Consider the following 19,470-nt stretch of genomic DNA (forward strand, 5'->3'; position numbering starts at 1 on the left):
TTTGTAGCAGCTGTTTCGCCAGGTCCGTCTCAGGAGAACAACAACAGGTCAATTATGAAGAGAGGATTATGAAGGTTAGGAAAAAGCTGAAGGGACACGCAGCTGAACCTGGCTTTTTCTTGCTCTGTGTGCGTGTGTGTGTGTGTTTTTTTACACTTCTGCTATAGCTGCAGGCTATGTGTGACTCCTGGCTGGACTAAGACCTGGGATACAGGGGAGAAAATTCACAGGAATTATCCTGAAATAAACACTCAAGGAATCCCACTACATATGGCTGTGCATAACAGATTTGTTTTGCATTTTGGATGCAATTTTATAATGATCTTCTCAAGGTGTCCACTGGGGTATTGAGTGTATATGAAAGACAATTGCATCACAACGTTTTATGGTATTTGTAGTGGAAACTAAGAGCTCGATTTAATACATATCTCCGAAGTTCAGCACTATCGCTCGCATGAAAATGTTAAGGTCATTTCCGATTGAGTCGACACATGCGGCATTTACCATGAGTGCAGTCTCAGGCGAATGTGGGAACATTGCTTTCAATTTCAGTCACGCTACGGCGCTGAACCTCTGCAATACCAATCGAAGAGAGCATCTCTGGTCAACCCTACTGCCTCTGATCTGGCAGACTCATTAAACACTAATTCTTTGTTTGTAAATTATGTCTGAGTGCTGTAGTGTGCCATAGGCTATCCATAAATTAAAAGAACAAGAAAATGGTGTCGTATGGTTTGCTTAATATAAGGACATTTGTTAAATGAATCATACTTTTACTTTCGATACTTAAGTATACTTAAAACCAATTACCTGTAAACTTTTACTCAAGTAGAATTTTTCTGGGTGACTTTCACTTTTACTCGAGTCATTTTCCATTTGAAGTATCTTTACTTTTACTCAAGTATGACAATTGGGTACTTTTTCCACCACTTCTATTTTCACACCAAGATCAACTGGTCTAAATCAGCACTACTACATCTTAACTCAGCTATGGGAAGCATGCATTTACCACCCATGATTCCAGTGAAGAAACAAATCACCATCTTATGCATTACTGTATCCTCCTCTATTCACACTACTGCAGGAAGAACTATTTAGAAACAATTCAGAAGATATACAAAGATGGTCCGCTATGTCCACTTCTTTGCATCTTAGAATCGCAATAATTAAAATGAATGTCCTCTCTCATATCAATTTTATGGGTTCCGTGTTACCACTGACTCCTCCTATAGACTGTTGCTCTAAACTTGACTCTGTCATAAAGAAGTTCATTTTGGGGGGGAGAAAGAGACCACTAATTAAATATGCAACACCACAGAGAACAAAAGTATTCAGTGGCCTTGCAGTTCCAAATCTAAAATTGTTTCACCTATCATTCCAAATGAATTTCCTGAAGACCTGGTTATACCCAGAGGCTTCTGTTCCTTGGCGTGCTGTAGAAAAGTCAATAGTTTCACCAATTAGATTACAAGATGTATTATTTTCTGGGTTGACTCCTAAAAAAAAATGCCGTTATTGTTTGGACCCATTATAGCATGTTCAGTAGATGTGTGGATAGCTACAGAGAAGCATATGAGATCTAATCTTAAATGGCTTTCATACTATCCTATATGATGTAATAAAGAATTATTAGTGTGTAAGACACACATCAGATTCTTGGTCTAAGAAGTGTATTTATATTTTCAAAGACATTCTCAATTTGAATGGACTTCTCAGTTTCCAGGAAATCCGCCAGTGTTTTAATGTCCCAGGTTCATCATTTTGTCTTTACCTTCAACTCCGCCTATCCATGAGAGTCTATGGGGTCCCCTGGGGAGCAGAACTAGCAGTACACCCATTGGTCAAACTTCTGACGGAAAGACGCCCCTCAAAAGGACTTGTTTCTGATGTCTATAGTCAATTAATTCTAACAGCACAAAAAACATTAACTCTATCCACTGTGTGGGAAAAGGATTTTACACTTGCTGACAGACAAATGGATTGGGAGACGGTATAGAAAAATATATCTGGATCATCTAAAAAAAACAATCACCAATTTTTAAAAAAACAATCACCAAATTCATTAATTAAAACATTTGCCATAGAACCTATCAAACACCTCAAAATCCATTGCCATTATGTGAGTTCTGCACCACACTGGTACTTTTCAGAATGTGTTGTGTAAATGCCTTTTCTGGGGGAAAGCCAACAACATCATTTCTGTCCTTATAGATAAAATACTGCTGTTAGATCCAATGGGGATGCTGCTTTGTGATGACTCTGATTTGCACTCGTCAGAACGCCAACAGATAGTGTGGTTGGCAGGAACCACAACCGCTAAGATAATGATTGTACAAAGGTGGATTCAACCTCATCAGTTACCATTGCTCAAATTTAAAGAAATTGTACTTATGGAGCTCTCCACAGCCATGGTCCACAGGGCCAAGGTGTCCACTCTCCACAGCCATGGTCCACAGGGCCAAGGTGTCCACTCTCCACAGCCATGGTCCACAGGGCCAAGGTGTCCACTCTCCACAGCCATGGTCCACAGGGCCAAGGTGTCCACTCTCCACAGCCATGGTCCACAGGGCCAAGGTGTCCACTCTCCACAGCCATGGTCCACAGGGCCAAGGTGTCCACTCTCCACAGCCATGGTCCACAGGGCCAAGGTGTCCACTCTCCACAGCCATGGTCCACAGGGCCAAGGTGTCCACTCTCCACAGCCATGGTCCACAGGGCCAAGGTGTCCACTCTCCACAGCCATGGTCCACAGGGCCAAGGTGTCCACTCTCCACAGCCATGGTCCACAGGGCCAAGGTGTCCACTCTCCACAGCCATGGTCCACAGGGACAAGGTGTCCACTCTCCACAGCCATGGTCCACATGGCCAAGGTGTCCACTCTCCACAGCCAGGATCCACAGGGCCAAGGTGTCCACTCTGGACACATGGAAAAAAGTATCAGGGGATGTTTCTGAACTCTTAACCAACGGGCCTTTACATCCATGAATGTGTATCAATAATTTGTCATTATTTCTGAGACTATAATGGTGTATTGTTCAGTAGATTTACTATGGGCGGCAGGTAGCCTGGCGGATAGGAGCGTTGGGCCAGTACCTGAAAGGTTGCTGGATCGAATCACTGAGCTGACAAGGTAAAAATCTGTCGATCTGCCCCTGAGCAAGGCAGTTAGCCCACTGTTCCCCCACGGCCGCCGGTGATGTGGAAGTCAATAAAGGCAGCCCACCAAACCTCTCTGATTCAGAGTGTTGGTTGGGGTTAAATGCGGAAGACACATTTCATTTGAATGCATTCAGTTGTACAACTGACTAGGTATCCCCCTTTCCTAATATTCATTTATTCGATTTTTTGTCATTATTTATTTTACATGATATCAGATTGCCAGTAAGGGGTGGGGTGATAAAAAATAAAAAAATCTATAAATGTATTGTATGAATCCTATGAGTTGAAATAAAAATAAAAAAAAATAAAAAAAAATGTTGATTTGAACTGTTGCCACTTTTTGACCCATTGACTCCTATGTGTCTTGTCGACACTCCTTATCATGAGAGTTGAGACTCCCACAGCATTATTCACGTGGCTTTGAAAGCCTCCACCTTTGTATGATGTAAAAGCCTCCTCAAATTATATGATGTATTAAAAAGACACGTGAAAAAAACTGCAAGACATATTACTGAGATGATTGCAAAGCCAGACACATTTGTAATCAATAAATTAGTTGAGGAATTTATGAATTACAAGCTGAATGTATTTTTCTGTTTATATTTGTCTCCAAGCATACTGAGTGGTATGTGTCCTAAATGCACCCTATTCATTATTACTGCACTACTTTTGATCAGAGCCCAATGAGTCCTGGTCAAAGTGTGTGCACTACATATTGAATGGGGTGCCATTTGGGACACAGTAAGGACTGGATCTAATGAACTTACTGTTGGAGCATCCTCTCCTCTGCAAGGTAACTAATTACTTCAGTATGGTGAAGAGGTTAGATTTCCTCATCAAAAAATAGGAAATATTCTTTTTTTAATTTAATGGATTTTCAGGAATCATTTATTTGGTTCTTGGATTCAAACCTGTGTGATTTTCCTCTTACGGTATCTGAGTTGAATTCCTTTTCTGTCCGGGGTAAAAACAAGGTGATCTGGAATCTGTCAAGTCGTCGGCCAAGCGAGCATCTCCACTTGTCCATCTCCCGCTCTGAGATAACAGCTATTAGTTCCACATCACTTTTCAAATCTTTCAGCAAATGGGTGTCTTCAACTTCAAGCCCAACAGACAAACACAAAACTTTGTCCCAAATGAAACCCTATTCCCTACACAGTGCACTAATTTTGAATACAGCCCCATTTGCCCTGGTCAAAAGTAGTGTACTACATAGGGAATAGGGTGCCATTTGGGACATAATAGAAAAAAGAAAACATGTTGGAATATCGCTTAGTATTTTCGATGGAAACTATTGCTCAGATGTGGGTGTTTTGCCAGGTCACTTAATGAGAGATGAGAACAGAGAGATGGGTCAAAACACCTGATATAATTATTTTGGCAAGTTTCAGGGATAGCTGTCTGAGAGACGGATAGAGAGAGCGAGAGGGGGAGGGGGAAGGGAGACGGGGGGAGAGAGCAGTAAGCTCCAGAAAGAGAAAGAGAGAGGCAGGGGTTAGCTCCAGCTGGCTTGGGGTCCAGGATCATGTGCATCCAGTGGATTCCCAGTGGTCCCTCGCTAAACCGCTGGCCCTTCATAGAGCCCTCGTCTGATTGGTCCTGACTGACTGATGGAACCATGGGTGGAGGGCTTTCCAGGGCCGGGCAGCACCATTCCGCTTGGGGTGTTTAGTGTTCACTGCTATTGGCTTGGGAAGGACTCCTTTAGACTCTCTGCTTCTGTCTTTTTTCTCTCTCCCTCTGTCTCTCTCATTCTCTCTCTACCTTTGTATGTTTCTCTGTCTCTTCTGTTCTGCCTCTCCCTATACCTCCCTCTCTCTCTTTCTCTCTCTCTGTCTCCCTCTAAACCCCCTCCCCCCTCCCTGGAGTGAGAGTACCTTGGCCCCTACCCCGTGGTAGGGCTCAGGTTTGGGTGGCGAGCAGAGCAGTGGTGGCATGGTAGAGCCATTAAAATAAACTGAAGAGGAGAGGAAAGGAAGAGGAGAACACCACACCCAGAGGACAAGGACACACCTAGAGGCTCGCCTCTGTGCCATGAATTCACTCTTCCTCCAGCTTCACTGTGGAGGGGAGACAGCATGATCCCGGCACAAAGGCTTGATTGTCCACTCTCCACACGGTCTCAATAGCATTGTATACAATGCACATGTATTCACCACAATAGGTATGAAAAAAGTTGACACTGTAATAAGTCGATGTGCACAACGCACAAAGAAGGCACAACTTTCTGAAAGCAATGTTTGAGAATCCCAATGAAGGAAGTGAAACAAGACCAGTGATACCAAACACCATAGCCCAGTGTAACAGTGTATATGTGGCGACAGAGACATCCCACTGAGGGGTTGTCTGATTTGTTTGTTTAGCTCTGAAAATGCTCTTTAGAAAACCACATCCCTCCTGTATTGTAAATAAATATGTCCCACATCTGTTGTTGAATCATGGCCTGCGTCCCAAATGGCTTTTCACTACTTTGACCAGGGCTCTGGGAATGTGGTGTGATTTGGGACATAGTCATGGGAAGAATTAAGACCATCAGAACAGCGGTGGGTGACTTTTTTTCACTTAGGAAATTACATTACATAATTCATGCTCTCCTCCCTTGTATTTGTCTTCAGTGTTTCAATACTACTGAACAGAAACCAGACAATTGCATGTAGCTTAATTAATGGATTGCCTTTTCAGAGGAATTCACAGAAGAATTAGACTGAAGAAATACGTCAACAGCCTGTGTTTGAACCGGGGCCCAATCAGAGATCAATTGCTACATTATATTTTTGCGAGGCTGTATGTTGAGGGATATATCCAGCAAACAAGACCGGGCTGGGAGGGAAGGACGACTTTAACCCAGAATGCCGAAAGTGAAAGTGTGTTAAATGTGTTTTTAGCAGATAACAATGCTGAGTTTGTTGTTTTGTCAGACAAATACACAGTGTAGTTTCTTCTAAATCTTTCTATTTTATGTCAAATTTACTGATGCAAGAGTTTCATATTTGTTATCAAAATAAAAACAAAATAACATGGTTGTTTTTTCATGTTCGAAAGTTGACAGAAAAATAACCCAGTGGTTGGACAAAAAATTGTAAAAGTTTATATATTTTCCATGAATATATCTTTTTTCTCAGGATCGCAAATTGAGCAATAAGGCAATATCATACAATTTCTTCAAGGGTTTATTCAATGTTTTGTGGAAGAAACCATAGTATCACGAAAGTAAATGTTACATAAAAGCGAAATCAGACAATACAATGAGATATGATTCATTTGGTCATTGGATAACAATCCAGTCTCTATCAAAAAATTTGAACTCATATAACTTAACAATAAAAAACGGACTATTGTCACCAGCTTCTTTTTTTTCTTTACAATCCTTAATAATTTATAGATTTTCAAAAATATGACAAAAGTCAATTGCTCTCCGTTTGTCAGTTGTTGTTTTGAAAGCATGAGTTTGTGCACAGGAAAGGAAAATATCGATCATACCGAACCGAAGCTTTGGGGTACAGTTAAACACTGCGTATACTGAACATTAGGAAAACCTTCCTAAAATTGAGTTGCACCCCCCCAGACGAGGTGTTCTTAATGTTTTGTACACTCAGCGAAGTTGCTGAGTGACTACAGGTATAACAATGGCTGTTCTGTTCTGTGCTTTAGAAGCCTTAGTTTCTCTGGCAACTGGGTTGTATTCCGTATGGAATGGGCTGCATTCCCTGTGAGGTGTGAGGGTTGTGCCCCAGCTAAACATATGGATGGATTATTAACACACTGAGTGAGGGAAAAGGTTACCCTACAGCGCCTCTTACAGGATCAGGTGTATAAAAAACACATGTGGACCGAAGTCTCCCGCATGAGAATATAGTGCCTGGGGATTGGCTAGTGTGATTCCTTCATTTATTACGCTGCTACCATAGGCACGCTAACAAAAATAAGTGTGTATATGTGTGTCTGTGCGTAGTTTAGCAAGATATGTATAATAAACACATTGTTTTTCCCCCTAAACTCAATCCCATAAATTCTCAGTGACGGCTTTTCCTCTTGTTTCTTTCTAGTGGAGAACAGAGAGCTAAGTGCAGCTTATAACGGTTTGCACATTCAACATTAAGAGTTGTTTCTAAAAGTAACTTTGTGCAGCTTTTCTCAATCACCCCTTGATCACAAGCACAGTCTAGGTTGTCAAACAAAGGGCCCAAACAGCAGAGAGAATAAAGAAGTGTACATTTTTGACACATAAACAGTACCTTGAAGATATACATACAATTAGTGAGTCGGCAGAAAATGACCGACTACAGTTACTCAAACAGTCCAACTTGGTTTCTCTCGGTTGCGTACTTGGCATCGGGGTTGCTACAATGTAAATAACCTATGCACTGTACATACTTTAGAAGTATTTCAGGAGGATTCTTTCCATTCGGTCAAAAAAACAACACTTAATGCGGTATGGCTAGGTAAAACTTTGATAGAAACAGAACAACCTCTGCGATAAACAAACTCACAATAACAAATACTTGAACACGTGTCGCTTTGCCTTCTGAGATAATACTGAGGGAAAAAAATTAGGTCAAACAGTAAGTCTCTCTCTATCTCTCTCTCTTCTTGTAAACAGCAATTTGAATGTGATTCTAAACAGCTGAGGAGGAGTGTAGGATCAAACGGCCTGGTGAGCTAGTCTTTTTTTCCACTGTTGAAGTACCTTGTTCTGAACGGAAACATGTGAGAAGAGAAGGCAGCGACACTGTAGTTCATATAATACAACACTGATAACAGAAACAAAAGCATCCCTTTTAGTTCATGCCACTCTTCGTTTCAACAGCACTTTGCCGACCAAACCTTCGACCAGGTGTGTGTGTGCGTGTGACTGTGTGCGCCTGCCTGCGTGTGTATGTGCACGTGAGCGTGCCTGTATGATGGTGCTAGTTCAACATTTGCTTGGGCTTTCCAGGCTAAAGCCTTGATAAGAATACTTCCACGTTGGAAAAGAAAATCCCTGTGGAAAATATGATGGTGGTGGTGACTATCAACAGAACAGTGGATCTGCTGCTATCCTATCGATTCTAACCCTCGAGGGCTTCATGTCAGTGTTAGTGTGTTTTGCTGCACTGGAGTGAACTTTATATATATTCACAGTTATTGTTGGCAGGTCTGTTGTATTCTGTCTGAGACATAACAGTGTTCAATTTACAGTCATAATGAGGACTCAGACAAAACATACACAATGCCATCAGGGAGATGTGGCTTAACGTGGTGTGTCTTGATAAATTAGATCAGTTCAGATGTTATTTAACAGCTGTGCCTCTCGATGATGAGCTAAATTCATCCAAGTTCTAAGGCACATATCAGGGAGAAAGGGACCGCTTCAGAAGAAGCTTATATGACCATATATTTCTACTTCACTCACCTAGCCACTTCAAATAGTCCTTTATGTTCCCAGAGACACTCTGTCTGTACATTATTTACCACACAGGGTGTGTTGCTCTGCTTCCAAAAGGCACTTTGGCAAAAGTACAATACAAATTTCGGAGTATAAAAAAGCGAATAAGTTAACATTACAAAAGTGTCTCGTTGAGAACAGAATAATGCAGTTAAAGATGATCATATCAACACTTGTCTAATGCATGTACTGCAGGTTTTAAAAAATAAAAATAAAACACATCGACCGACACACAAAATAGGTTGTCTTAAGTTCTGTTGCATTTATACTGACTTAAACCAAACAGAACCAAAGAAGAGAGTACTTGTTACTTGTTTCGTTTTTTTGACTGACTCTTCAGAGTGAGTTTTCAGAGGGAATGTTGGTGTTGCATAGAGAGTGGAAGGGGAGATAAGTTGGAGGCAGACGACTCTGGTGATAGGCGCTAGTACTTCTGCACCAGAGGCACTTTGACAGTCTTTACTTCTGATATATGAGAGGACTTCTGGATGATGCAGCTCGTCGTCCCTGATGCATTGCTGTCCTTTCCCTGCGCCAGGTTAGTCAAGGCCATGGCTGCGTTGATCTCTTTCCAGTACGTCTCGTCTTTGCCCCGTACCTTCTCCTTCAGAACGCCACCCCTGAACACAACACACAGAGAGAACGAACGCAGAGTTTAGAGGAGAGGACACTAAATAACCCCGAGAGAGAACACAGATTTAGAGGAGGGAAAACCTTACACAGCATGCAGGAGAGAGACAGAGAACGCAGTCAGAAGAAGGAGAACATTGCACAGAGAGAGAGAGAGTGAGATAGAGAGAGAGCAGAGAAAGAAGAGTGTCTGTGTCTACCTGTATGCTGTCCTCGAACTGCATTTTCTCTCACAACACACACAGAGAACGTCACAGAGTTAGAAGATGGGAAACTACACACAATGCAGAGGAGAGCACGCAGAGTTGGATGAGAAAGAGGTGAACAATACACACACACAGAGAAGAGAGGCAGAACAAACGCAGAGTTGGAGGAGGGGGAGTTCTACAAGTAGTTAATAATCATAGAGAGAGAAAAAAAACATGCAGAAGGTATCTGTAAAATACACTCACTTGTCACATTTACTTGATCCATGATCCATGGTTTCTGGAATCACAACAGTAAAATATTAAGGATTTTCTTGAGGGCTGGTGAGGTGGTGTGTGTGTGTGTGTGTGTGTGTGTGTGTGTGTGTGTGTGTGTGTGTGTGTGTGTGTGTGTGTGTGTGTGTGTGTGTGTGTGTGTGTGTGTGTGTGTGTGTGTGTGTGTGTGTGTGTGTGTGTGTGTGTGTGTGTGTGTGTGTGTGTGTGTGTGTGTGTGTGTGTGTGTGTGTGTGTGTGTGTGTGTGTGCGCTGCAGTAACATGCGTTTCTCTGTTTCCGCTCTTGATTCAGATGTCAAAACAAATAGTAGCCATGTAATAATGGACATATGTAAAAAACTGAAAAGGCACTGTAACAATCATATTTTGACATGAATCACACCTGCATATCTGATATTTATGAATCCTAAACTGTATACACTAATACTTTCCTTTGAAAATAAATGAGACTGAGAATATATGATTGTGTTGTCAGAGAGAGAGAGAGAGAGCGGGAGAGAGAGAGAGAGAGAGAAATAGAGATACGTATCTTCATATGCTTTACCAACACACACATACTCAAATAGTAGCCGTTTATAGCTCATATGAAAAACATTAGTCAGGAATAAAACAATGAAGTCAGTCAATCGGTCTGTTCACAACCAGGCCCATCTATTGTTCTGTGTTCTCACTGTGTGATTACCAGACAGACCTTAAGGTAGAGGGACTGTTATGATGGTGTGTGTGATTCTGTGTGTGTGTGTGTTTGTGTGCATGCTTGCGTCCGTGCATGTGTGAGCGTATGTGTGTGAGTGTATGTCTGTATGTGTGTGTGCTTGTGTGTGTTGGGTAATGGTGGCACAGTCGCAGCAGGCCTCATGTACTCTCACTAGCTGCCAAGCTGTAGAGAGCTTCGAGAGGGGGTAGGAAGTAGGGTGGGAGGGTGGGGTGAGGGGGCAGTGTTTGGGTCCAGGGCTAGCCTCTGCCTAGCGGCGAGTTCTAGCCAGTGATGATGATGACACTGGCTTGGGACCCTCCAAGCCCATTAAAAGAGACCAGAGCATCTGGATTTCCTGCTCATGAAGCCTTCAGGCAAACACTTTGAATTAACAAAACACATGGCTAAGGCCAATGAGCTGCTTTTAAGGAGGGAGGGTGTGAGGGGAGAGAGATGAAACTAAGAGGGAACCCGTGAGTGTCTATGCTAAAGTTAACACTACCACAAAGCTTCAGGTCTGTCAGATTTGCTGTGGAGAATTGTGCCTTTCTCTGAAGAATTTGTACAGTAATACCCAGCAGTCTTTGCTTAGATAATCAGCTGTCCTGTGTTTGAGTTGAGCATTGAGTCTAGACCAGGCAACTGATTTGGGTGAGGCTCTATCTCTCTTTCTTTTTCTTCCATTTCTCTCTCTCTCTCTCTCTCTCTCTCTCTCTCTCTCTCTCTCTCTCTCTCTTTCTCTCTCTCTCTCTCTCTCTCTCTCTCTCTCTTTCTCTCTCATGTGGACGCCAGCTGCTTTCATTTACGATGATTGCCCTCCCGGATCGCCCCATAGACTCAGAGACACAGAGGAGAGACAGACGCTCGCCTCACACCGCATTTCCCCTTAAAGAAAATGTTTGTAACAAGTATGAGTCCCTTTAACAAGCAAACACTTGTACCGCCAACACCGCAAGTCATTTTGATCGTTTTGTTACACTAATGAAAATCCCCATCGCACATTTGCACTGGAATTTGTTCCCACACGTCTAAATAGCAGGGAAGGAGGGTCGGGTGGGGACAGAGTTGTTAGTTACAGTCATTTCTCCTACACAACTGTGGAGCTGGAAAACCATGTCCTCACTTCCTCCTGCAAGGGTCCCAGAACCCCTCCGACACCGGAGAATGGACAGACGGATTTCACCGCTGCGCACCGCCGCCTTTCACCTCACCCGTTCATTTTTCCAAAGACCTAAATGCGGAGTCCAGACCGGGAATACAGACTCCTGCAGGGCCAAACAGCAAAACACCTAATCATTCCAAACGCCTTTCTCTCCTCGCTGGCTGCTTGTTTTCCCGAAAACGTTCACATGTGCCGTGACCCGCACTGACCTGCAAAACCCCAGGCTGATACGAGGCTGATTATGACATTTCCTGTTGTTTCCTGTTCCTCTCAGTAATAGTTTAACTCCACAGAGAGAGATGGTCTTTAGGGGGATAAAGTCAACTCACCTTGTTTGAGATTCTAAGAGAGAGAGGGGAGGAAGGACAGAGAGAGAGAGAGGAAAAAGTTGTGAGGCGATTACAAAGAGAACAAACCGCAGCTTGGGTTTCAACTCTTTAGAACATTCCTGAATACTCGTCTGGCCACATCTTTCTCTCTCCTTCTTTTCCTTTTTCTTTTGGTTCTTATCTCTCGCTTCATCCCTTGAGTCTCTCCCCTCTCTTTTGCTCTCTCTTCCACTCTTTCCTTCTCTCTTTATCAGTCTCACCAGTTCTTTCTCTCTCTCTCTCTCTCTCTCTCTCTCTCTCTCTCTCTCTCTCACTCTTCCTCTGACTGGAGTGACGTACAGTAACACACTGTGTTTAAGGTGCTTCAGATTGACCATTCACAGGCAGTCCAGCCAAAACAAATGCAATTATGTTTCTCCCTTTGCTTTCGCGAGGAAAAACTATATCTGTTATATGTCAAGAACAAGTATTTCTTCCACGGCTTCACAGGCCATTTAAAAACCTTGAAATTAGTACAATGTGTTTTCTTCTTCACCCTCCTTTCCCTTTCCAGCTTTGCTCTCTGATTTCTGATTGAATTGACCAAATTTTTTACTTTATCTCTACAATATTAGGTGAAAACCCTTCTACTTTGTTAGACTGCTGTAATACTTCACAGGAATTTGCAGGGGTCTACTCATACATTAGTAATCAGTGGAAATGACAAATTACCCAATGGAATACAATCATTTTATGGTAAGAAAAGTGGAGGTGCCAAAACATGTTTGCTTCCCCTATTTTGATAGTGGGGGAGCAAGCACTCTGTTTTCTCTACGGCTCAGGTGCCAATGGTTTAGTCTATTCCAGCATATTTCAAGGACTGATTTAAAATATGCTCCATTCATTCATTCTGTATAATCGCAGCTATGTAATTACATCCCAATTACATTGTTTTAATGTGCTGTAAGTTGTTATGTTGTAATGTTCCTACATGGAAATATTAGCACAATGTTTACTATGGTGTCAGGAAGGGTATGGATTGGTTGCTAAAGCCATATACAGCAATACCCTACAAGGATTATGGCATTGCTACAAGACACCTTTTTGCATCTTTTGTCTTGTAGTTACTGTAATCTGCGTTGTGGTGTTTCTGATAAGGCGAGTACAGAGTCTGACTGTTTAGTAGGCTCAAATGGAATATCTGCAGTTGACCTGTGTCCAAATACTACTTGAAATCTGTCAAATACCTTTTTTTCCCCTTTTGAATTTCACCCCTTTTTCTCCCCAATTTCGTGGTATCCAATTGTTTTAGTAGCTACTATCTTGTCTCATCGCTACAACTCCCGTACGGGCTCGGGAGAGACGAAGGTTGAAAGTCATGCGTCCTCCGATACACAACCCAACCAAGCCGCACTGCTTCTTAACACAGCGCCATCCAACCCGGAAGCCAGCCGCACCAATGTGTCGGAGGAAACACCGTGCACCTGGCAACCTTGGTTAGCGCGCACTGCGCCCGGCCCGCCGGTGCGCGATGAGACAAGGATTTCCCTACCGGCCAAACCCTCCCTAACCCGGACGACGCTAGGCCAATTGTGCGTCGCCCCACGGACCTCCCGGTCGCGGCCGGTTACGACAGAGCCCGGGCGCGAACCCAGAGTCTCTGGTGGCACAGCTGGCGCTGCAGTACAGCTCCCTTAACCACTGCGCCACCCGGGAAGGCCCGTCAAATACTATTCTATCGGATCAATTGCAAAAGGCAAGCTCAATCAAGCACAGATTAAAAATAGATATTTCAAGTATTATTTGGACCCAGATCTGGTCTGCAGAACTCTCTCTGAGGCCGTTGTGGGTTCCAGTCCAGTGTGTTTCAGAGCAGGGCAGCCAGTTTCCATATGCCATTGAATCCCCTCAAAGTCCCATAAAAGCCGTGTTTGTGTGACGCCTCCTGCAGGTTAGGAGCTGAGCAGAGTGGAGAAGAGGGTGGGGCCACAAGCGTGGTTTACCCAGAATCCCCGACCCAGACCCAGGCCAGAGCCCAGCAGGGCCACCGCCTCCGGGAAGGGAACGACGGATGGAGAGCTGAGCTGGAAATGGATCATCTCAAGCTAAAACTCCATTTCCAACTTCCTTTGCCTAAAACATCTAAAACTCTGATTTTTTTTTAAACAATGACCGTGCCAAACAAACTATAAATTGTCAATAAACCATAGCAGGACCTTTTATTATTTTTCTGTTCTTTTGGGAGGTTTTCTCCTTCTTTGCTACTGAACTGAAAGTCAAGCAGTTAACTTTGCTGTTGCCTTTCTGTTATACTGACAGCAGGATTTCATAGACTTTTTTTAAAGATCGGTGAGGGGAAAGAAGTTTGATGGCTTCTGGCGTGGAGGTGAAAGTCCAAAAATATTTGTTCACTTAACATCACTGCAGGTAATAGAGGAGAGTGAATACAGCGGAAAATGTAGAAACAAAACATTGGAGCAAAAACAATCAACAACAAACTTACAAATGAGAGTGGGAATAAATTCCACCTGCTTAGAGAGGATGGGTATGCTTTATCACAACCAGCTGGTGCTGTTGTTAGCGACACACAACAATAAACACACCACACCAGCCTCTGGTGCACAAACCAAACCAGAGGCTGCGCTAGATTAGTGATCAGTGAGCTCAGCCTATTACCCGTGCAGCTCCTGAAAGCCAGACAAAAGAGAATAAATATACATCACAGATGGGGACGGACGCAATCACAGACACCCCACTGATAGACCAGAGGTCAACCGACCAATGGAGAGCTGGACAGCGCTGTGATCATCCAATCATGCGCCTCCGCTAACTGGAGAAGGTCAATCAGTATGTTATGACTCAGGAGTTACAGTATTAGATTCTGTCTCAAATGGCACCTTTTTCCCTACATAGTGCACTACTTTTGACCAAAGCCCTATGGGCCATGGTGAAAAGCAGTGCACTATATATGAAATAGGGTGCTATTTAAGAAGCATCCTAAGAGATGAGTAATCCTGAGTGCTGTCATCTCTAACAGAGAGGAAGCCGTTCAGTCCGTAACCAAGCTTTCAGCACAACTTACTGGAAAAGAGACATTATGGGCCAAGTTAACTCTGTTAACTTAAAAAACAAAAACAATAACGGGCAATACTTGCGAACATTAGAAAAAGTATTTCTCTGCCTCAAAATTCAATTAAAATCACTGATAAAAGGGTTAGGGCTCTATTTGCGCGATAGGAATTCAAAAATAATTTCCCATTGAGCCAACATATGCAGCAACAGTAAATCACAGGAGGTTTGTGGCACCTGAGAACGGGCTCGTGGTAATGACTGGAGTGGAATTGGTGGAATGGTATAAAATACATCAAACACTTGGTTTCCAGGTGTTTAATGCCATTACATTGGCTCTTTTCCGGCCATTATTATGAGCCGTTCTCCTCTCAGCAGCCTCCTGTGCAGTGAATTCATGTTTTATGGTGATTGGGGTATACATGGGGGGCAGTATCTACAGTGCATTCGGAAAGTATTCAGACCTCTTGGCTTTTTCCACATTTTGTTACGTTACAGCTTTATTCTAAAATTGATGAACTCGTTTTTCCCCCACATCAATCTACACACAATACACACAATGACAAAGCAATGACAATGACAAAGCAAACAACGTTTTTTATAAATGTTTGCAAATGTATAAAAAAAACTTCACAAATATCACATTTACATAAGTATTCAGACCCTTTATTCAGTACTTTGTTGAGTCTCGAGTCTTCTTGGGCATGACGCTACAAGCTTGGCACACTCGTATTTGGGGAGTTTCTCCTATTCTTCTCTGCAGATCCACTCAAGCTCTGTTAGGTTGGATGTGGAGCGTCGCTGCACATCTACTTTCAGGTCTCTTCAGAGCTGTTAGATCGTGTACAACACCTGGCTCTGGCTGGGCCACTCAAGGACATTCAGAGACTTGTCCCGAAGCAACTCCTCCGTTGCCTTGGCTGTGTGCTTAGGGTCGTTTTCCTGTTGGAAGGTGAACCTTCACCTCAGTCTGAGGTCCTGAGCACTCTGGGGCAGGTTTTCTTCAAGGAGCTCTCTGTACTTTACTCCGTTCATCTTTCCCTCAATCCTGACTAGTCTCCCAATCCCTGCCACTGAAAAATATCCCCACAGCATGATGCTGCCACCTCCATGCTTCACAATAGGGATGGTGCCTCCAAATGTGAAGCTTGGCATTCAGGCCAAAAAGTTTAATCTTCATTTCATCAAACCAGAGAATCTTGTTTCTCATGGTCTGAGAGTCCTTCAGGTGCCTTTTGGCAAATTCCAAGTGGGCTGTCATGTGCCTTTACTGAGAAGTGTCTTCCGTCTGGCCACTTTACCATAAAGGCCTGTCAGAGTGACCATCGGATTCTTGGTCACCTCCCTGACCAAGGCCCTTCTCCCCGGATTGCTCAGTTTGGCTGGGTGGCCAGCTCTAGGAAGTGTCTTTGTGGATCCAAACTTCTTCCATTTAAGAATGATGGAGGCCACTGTGTTCTTGTGGACCTACTATGCAGCAGAAATGTTTTGGTACCCTTCCCCTCGACACAATCCTATCTCAGAGCTCTACAGTAATTCCTTCAACCTCATGGCTTGGTTTTTGCTCTGACATGCACTGTCAACTGTGGGACCTTATATAGACAGGTGTGTGCTTTTCCAAATCATGTCCAATCAATTGAATTTATCATAGGTGGAGTCCAATCAAGTTGTAGAAACATCTCAAGGATCTCATTGGAAACAGGATGCACCTGGGCTCGATATCAAGTCTCATACCGAAGGGTCTGAATACTTATGTAAATGATCGTTATGATGCATCGTGTGTAGATTGATGAGGAAATGTTCTTATTTAGAATGACGCTGTAACATAACAAAATGTGGAAAAGGTCAAGGGGTCGGAATACTTTCCAAATGCACTGTATGAAGATATTTGAATGGGGAATGGGGAAACATTTTCATGGTGGGAAATTCATCAACAAATATGAGGACACAGAAGACCTGCAAAGAACATTTGTTCATGAAGCCAAAGTTTCGCCTCTTCCTCCCTGTGAAATGCGTACTTAACAGGCCAACAGCACATTATGATCATCAACTCAACTAGATCACATGCATTTGACTGACTTGTCACATACTGTAACTCTCAGGGTAGAGCGCCTAGCCCCTCACATCAGATAATAATTTACGAAGTTCTTTATTCAAGTCATGATTGTTGAAAAATACATTAAAAACCCTATATGGACCCTATATTTATTCTCAAACAAATAAACAAACAAAGGAGAGAAAAGAGTGAGGCAGAGAGACATATTGTAACTAGACTGTCACTAGTGACATGATGAAGAGCTTGGTTTTGTCCTCTTATTTTCCCGGTGGTTTTAAATGGTCTGCACTTTTTCAGAATGTCAAGGGGTGTCTGTGAATGAAGTTAGGGATGGCTTGGCACTTCTCTTGCCCCAGGACTGCCAACCCATCCCTGGGATCGCCCTCCACCCTCCACCCTCTCTCTTGGGCAGCCACACCGAGGCTGGGGCTCCATGGGCCCTCACTGGCACATTACTGGCCGTCCAGGGGCCAAAGCCAAAATATAAGCCAGTCACACTCACACATAGAAACACAAAGACAGAGAATTTATGGAAAATGTGCTTCCGCTGCTTCCCTGCCTTGCTTACAATGACATGGCTTCGAGTTCATAACTTTTACATTGAAAAAAGAAGTTCACAAAACCAGTGAGTGAGTAAACGCAAAATAGGCATAAAAAGATATGGTATTCTATTACATTGCCAATTTGCATGAACTTTTATATTCCAGTCAAGTACAGTACGTGAATCCAAACTAGCAGGCGATATTACAGAGTATTAGCATTCAAACCAGTCCAGAACGTTTCACCTTTCTAGGGATGCGTACCAAAAGGCACCCTATTCTCTACATAGTGCACTATAGGGAATAGGTTGCCATTTGGGATGGACACTAGGTTTCAGGTTTTCAGTCTGTAAATCTATCATGGCTTTGACTTGGTTGAGCGCTGCAACACGTTGCTGAGTTGGATAATCCTCTAGTAAGTCGTAACTTTGCGGCCACAGAGGAGCCATTGTACTGGGAGTAATAGTATGCATCCCAAATGACACCCTATTTCCTTTGTAGTGCACTATTTTTGACCAGGGCTCTAGTCAAAAGTAGGTAACCATATATGGAATAGGGTGCCATTTGGGACACAGCACAGATTCAGGTCAGCAGTCACTGTATTCCTGCTAGAAATATTATATTATTGTTCTCTTTCTGGTAAGAACCCCAGATATTACTGTAGCTAGTAATGACCTAGTAATAGTAATAACATCCAGGCTATGTTATAATAGATATTAACAATCCCAGATGCATAAAATATTAACCATGCACACTATATATAACTTTTAAAATGGCTTAGTCTTTCCTTTTTCCTATTCCTGCAACTTTTTCTACTACGTGGAGGCAGATGACACAGACCATGACATTCCCAGACCACAATGCATCAGTCAGTGATAGGGGGAAAAGATAACAATCCCCCCAAAAATTCACACTTTGTTTTTGGAGTTGAAAACATAACAGTGTTTGGTGTGTTTAAACATGGCTGAGTTTCAGAGAGTCTGTATGTTTACGAGTGGCAGCAAACACTAGCTAATCAGAGTCACAGCCAAATGAGTGGGCTGGAGGAGAGCAATTCCTTGTTAATTATCATCTCTTTGTGTGTGCGTGTGTGTGTGTGTGTGTGTGTGTGTGTGTGTGTGTGTGTGTGTGTGTGTGTGTGTGTGTGTGTGTGTGTGTGTGTGTGTGTGTGTGTGTGTGTGTGTGTGTGTGTGTGTGTGTGTGAGAGTGAGTGAGTGAGTGAGTGAGTGAGTGAGTGAGTGAGTGAGTGAGTGAGTGAGTGAGAGTGAGAGAGAGAGAGAGAGAGAGAGAGAGAGAGAGAGAGAGAGAGAGACGTCGACCACCACCGCACATCAACATCCCTGAGGAAGATCTGAACCTCAGCAGAGATCAGCGTGACAGGGATTCATACATGTCTGTTTGCTGCAGATGGTTGGCACGGAAACGGTCATCACGACAGCGAGCTCTGCTCCTCCTGCGGTTAGAGATTAAGGAGAGTTGGACACAAGCTCCAATCGGAGCCTTGTCTGAAATCTGTGGATCAGTACGTGCATACTTCAAACACTGACCTAAAGACCAGAGAGGTGTATGGGTCACTGGGGAAGTATTAATATGGTAACGATATCACCTGATGACGTAGACCGAGTGGTCGAAGTGAGATTCAGAAAAGGCCCCATTCTTAAACTATTTAACAGATACTTTATCATGATCCTCTGTTTGAATGAACAGGTACAGACACAAAAAAACACGCTGCTCTGAATCTGAACCAGAGCTAAAAGCTATTTCTGCTCCCAGCCTTTCTCAACAAACCCTGGTCCTCTGAGACAAATGGAAGTTGTTTGCAGTACACAAAATGCACTAAAGAAATGATGTACACCAAACTCTTTTGTAAACACAATTTGCTCTGGATTTTTAAGTGTTTTCTTGGACAAAAAAATCAGAAGTTGGAAGTTCCAACTTGGAACCC

The 19,470-nt window shown here is 43.1% G+C and overlaps 1 protein-coding gene across 2 annotated transcripts in view; it reads right to left on the minus strand.

Moving 5' to 3' along the window:
• Positions 1–6,311: 6,311 nt before the first annotated feature.
• LOC109899551 (homeobox protein Mohawk) overlaps positions 6,312–19,470 on the minus strand; it is a 28,125-nt gene continuing 14,966 nt past the window's right edge. The window contains exons 6-7 of one of the 2 annotated variants that reach the window (XM_020494889.2): positions 9,667–9,700; positions 6,312–9,204 (exon numbers count right to left, since the gene is read on the minus strand). In XM_020494889.2, the coding sequence (XP_020350478.1) occupies positions 9,009–9,204; positions 9,667–9,700 (230 nt within the window). In that variant the 3' untranslated portion in view covers positions 6,312–9,008. The remainder of the gene's footprint in view (positions 9,205–9,666; positions 9,701–19,470) is intronic. The other variant, XM_020494888.2, reaches the window with a different exon arrangement.

This window comes from Oncorhynchus kisutch, linkage group LG11 (assembly GCF_002021735.2).
Source record: "Oncorhynchus kisutch isolate 150728-3 linkage group LG11, Okis_V2, whole genome shotgun sequence".
In the NCBI taxonomy this organism is placed as follows: Eukaryota; Metazoa; Chordata; class Actinopteri; order Salmoniformes; family Salmonidae; genus Oncorhynchus; species Oncorhynchus kisutch.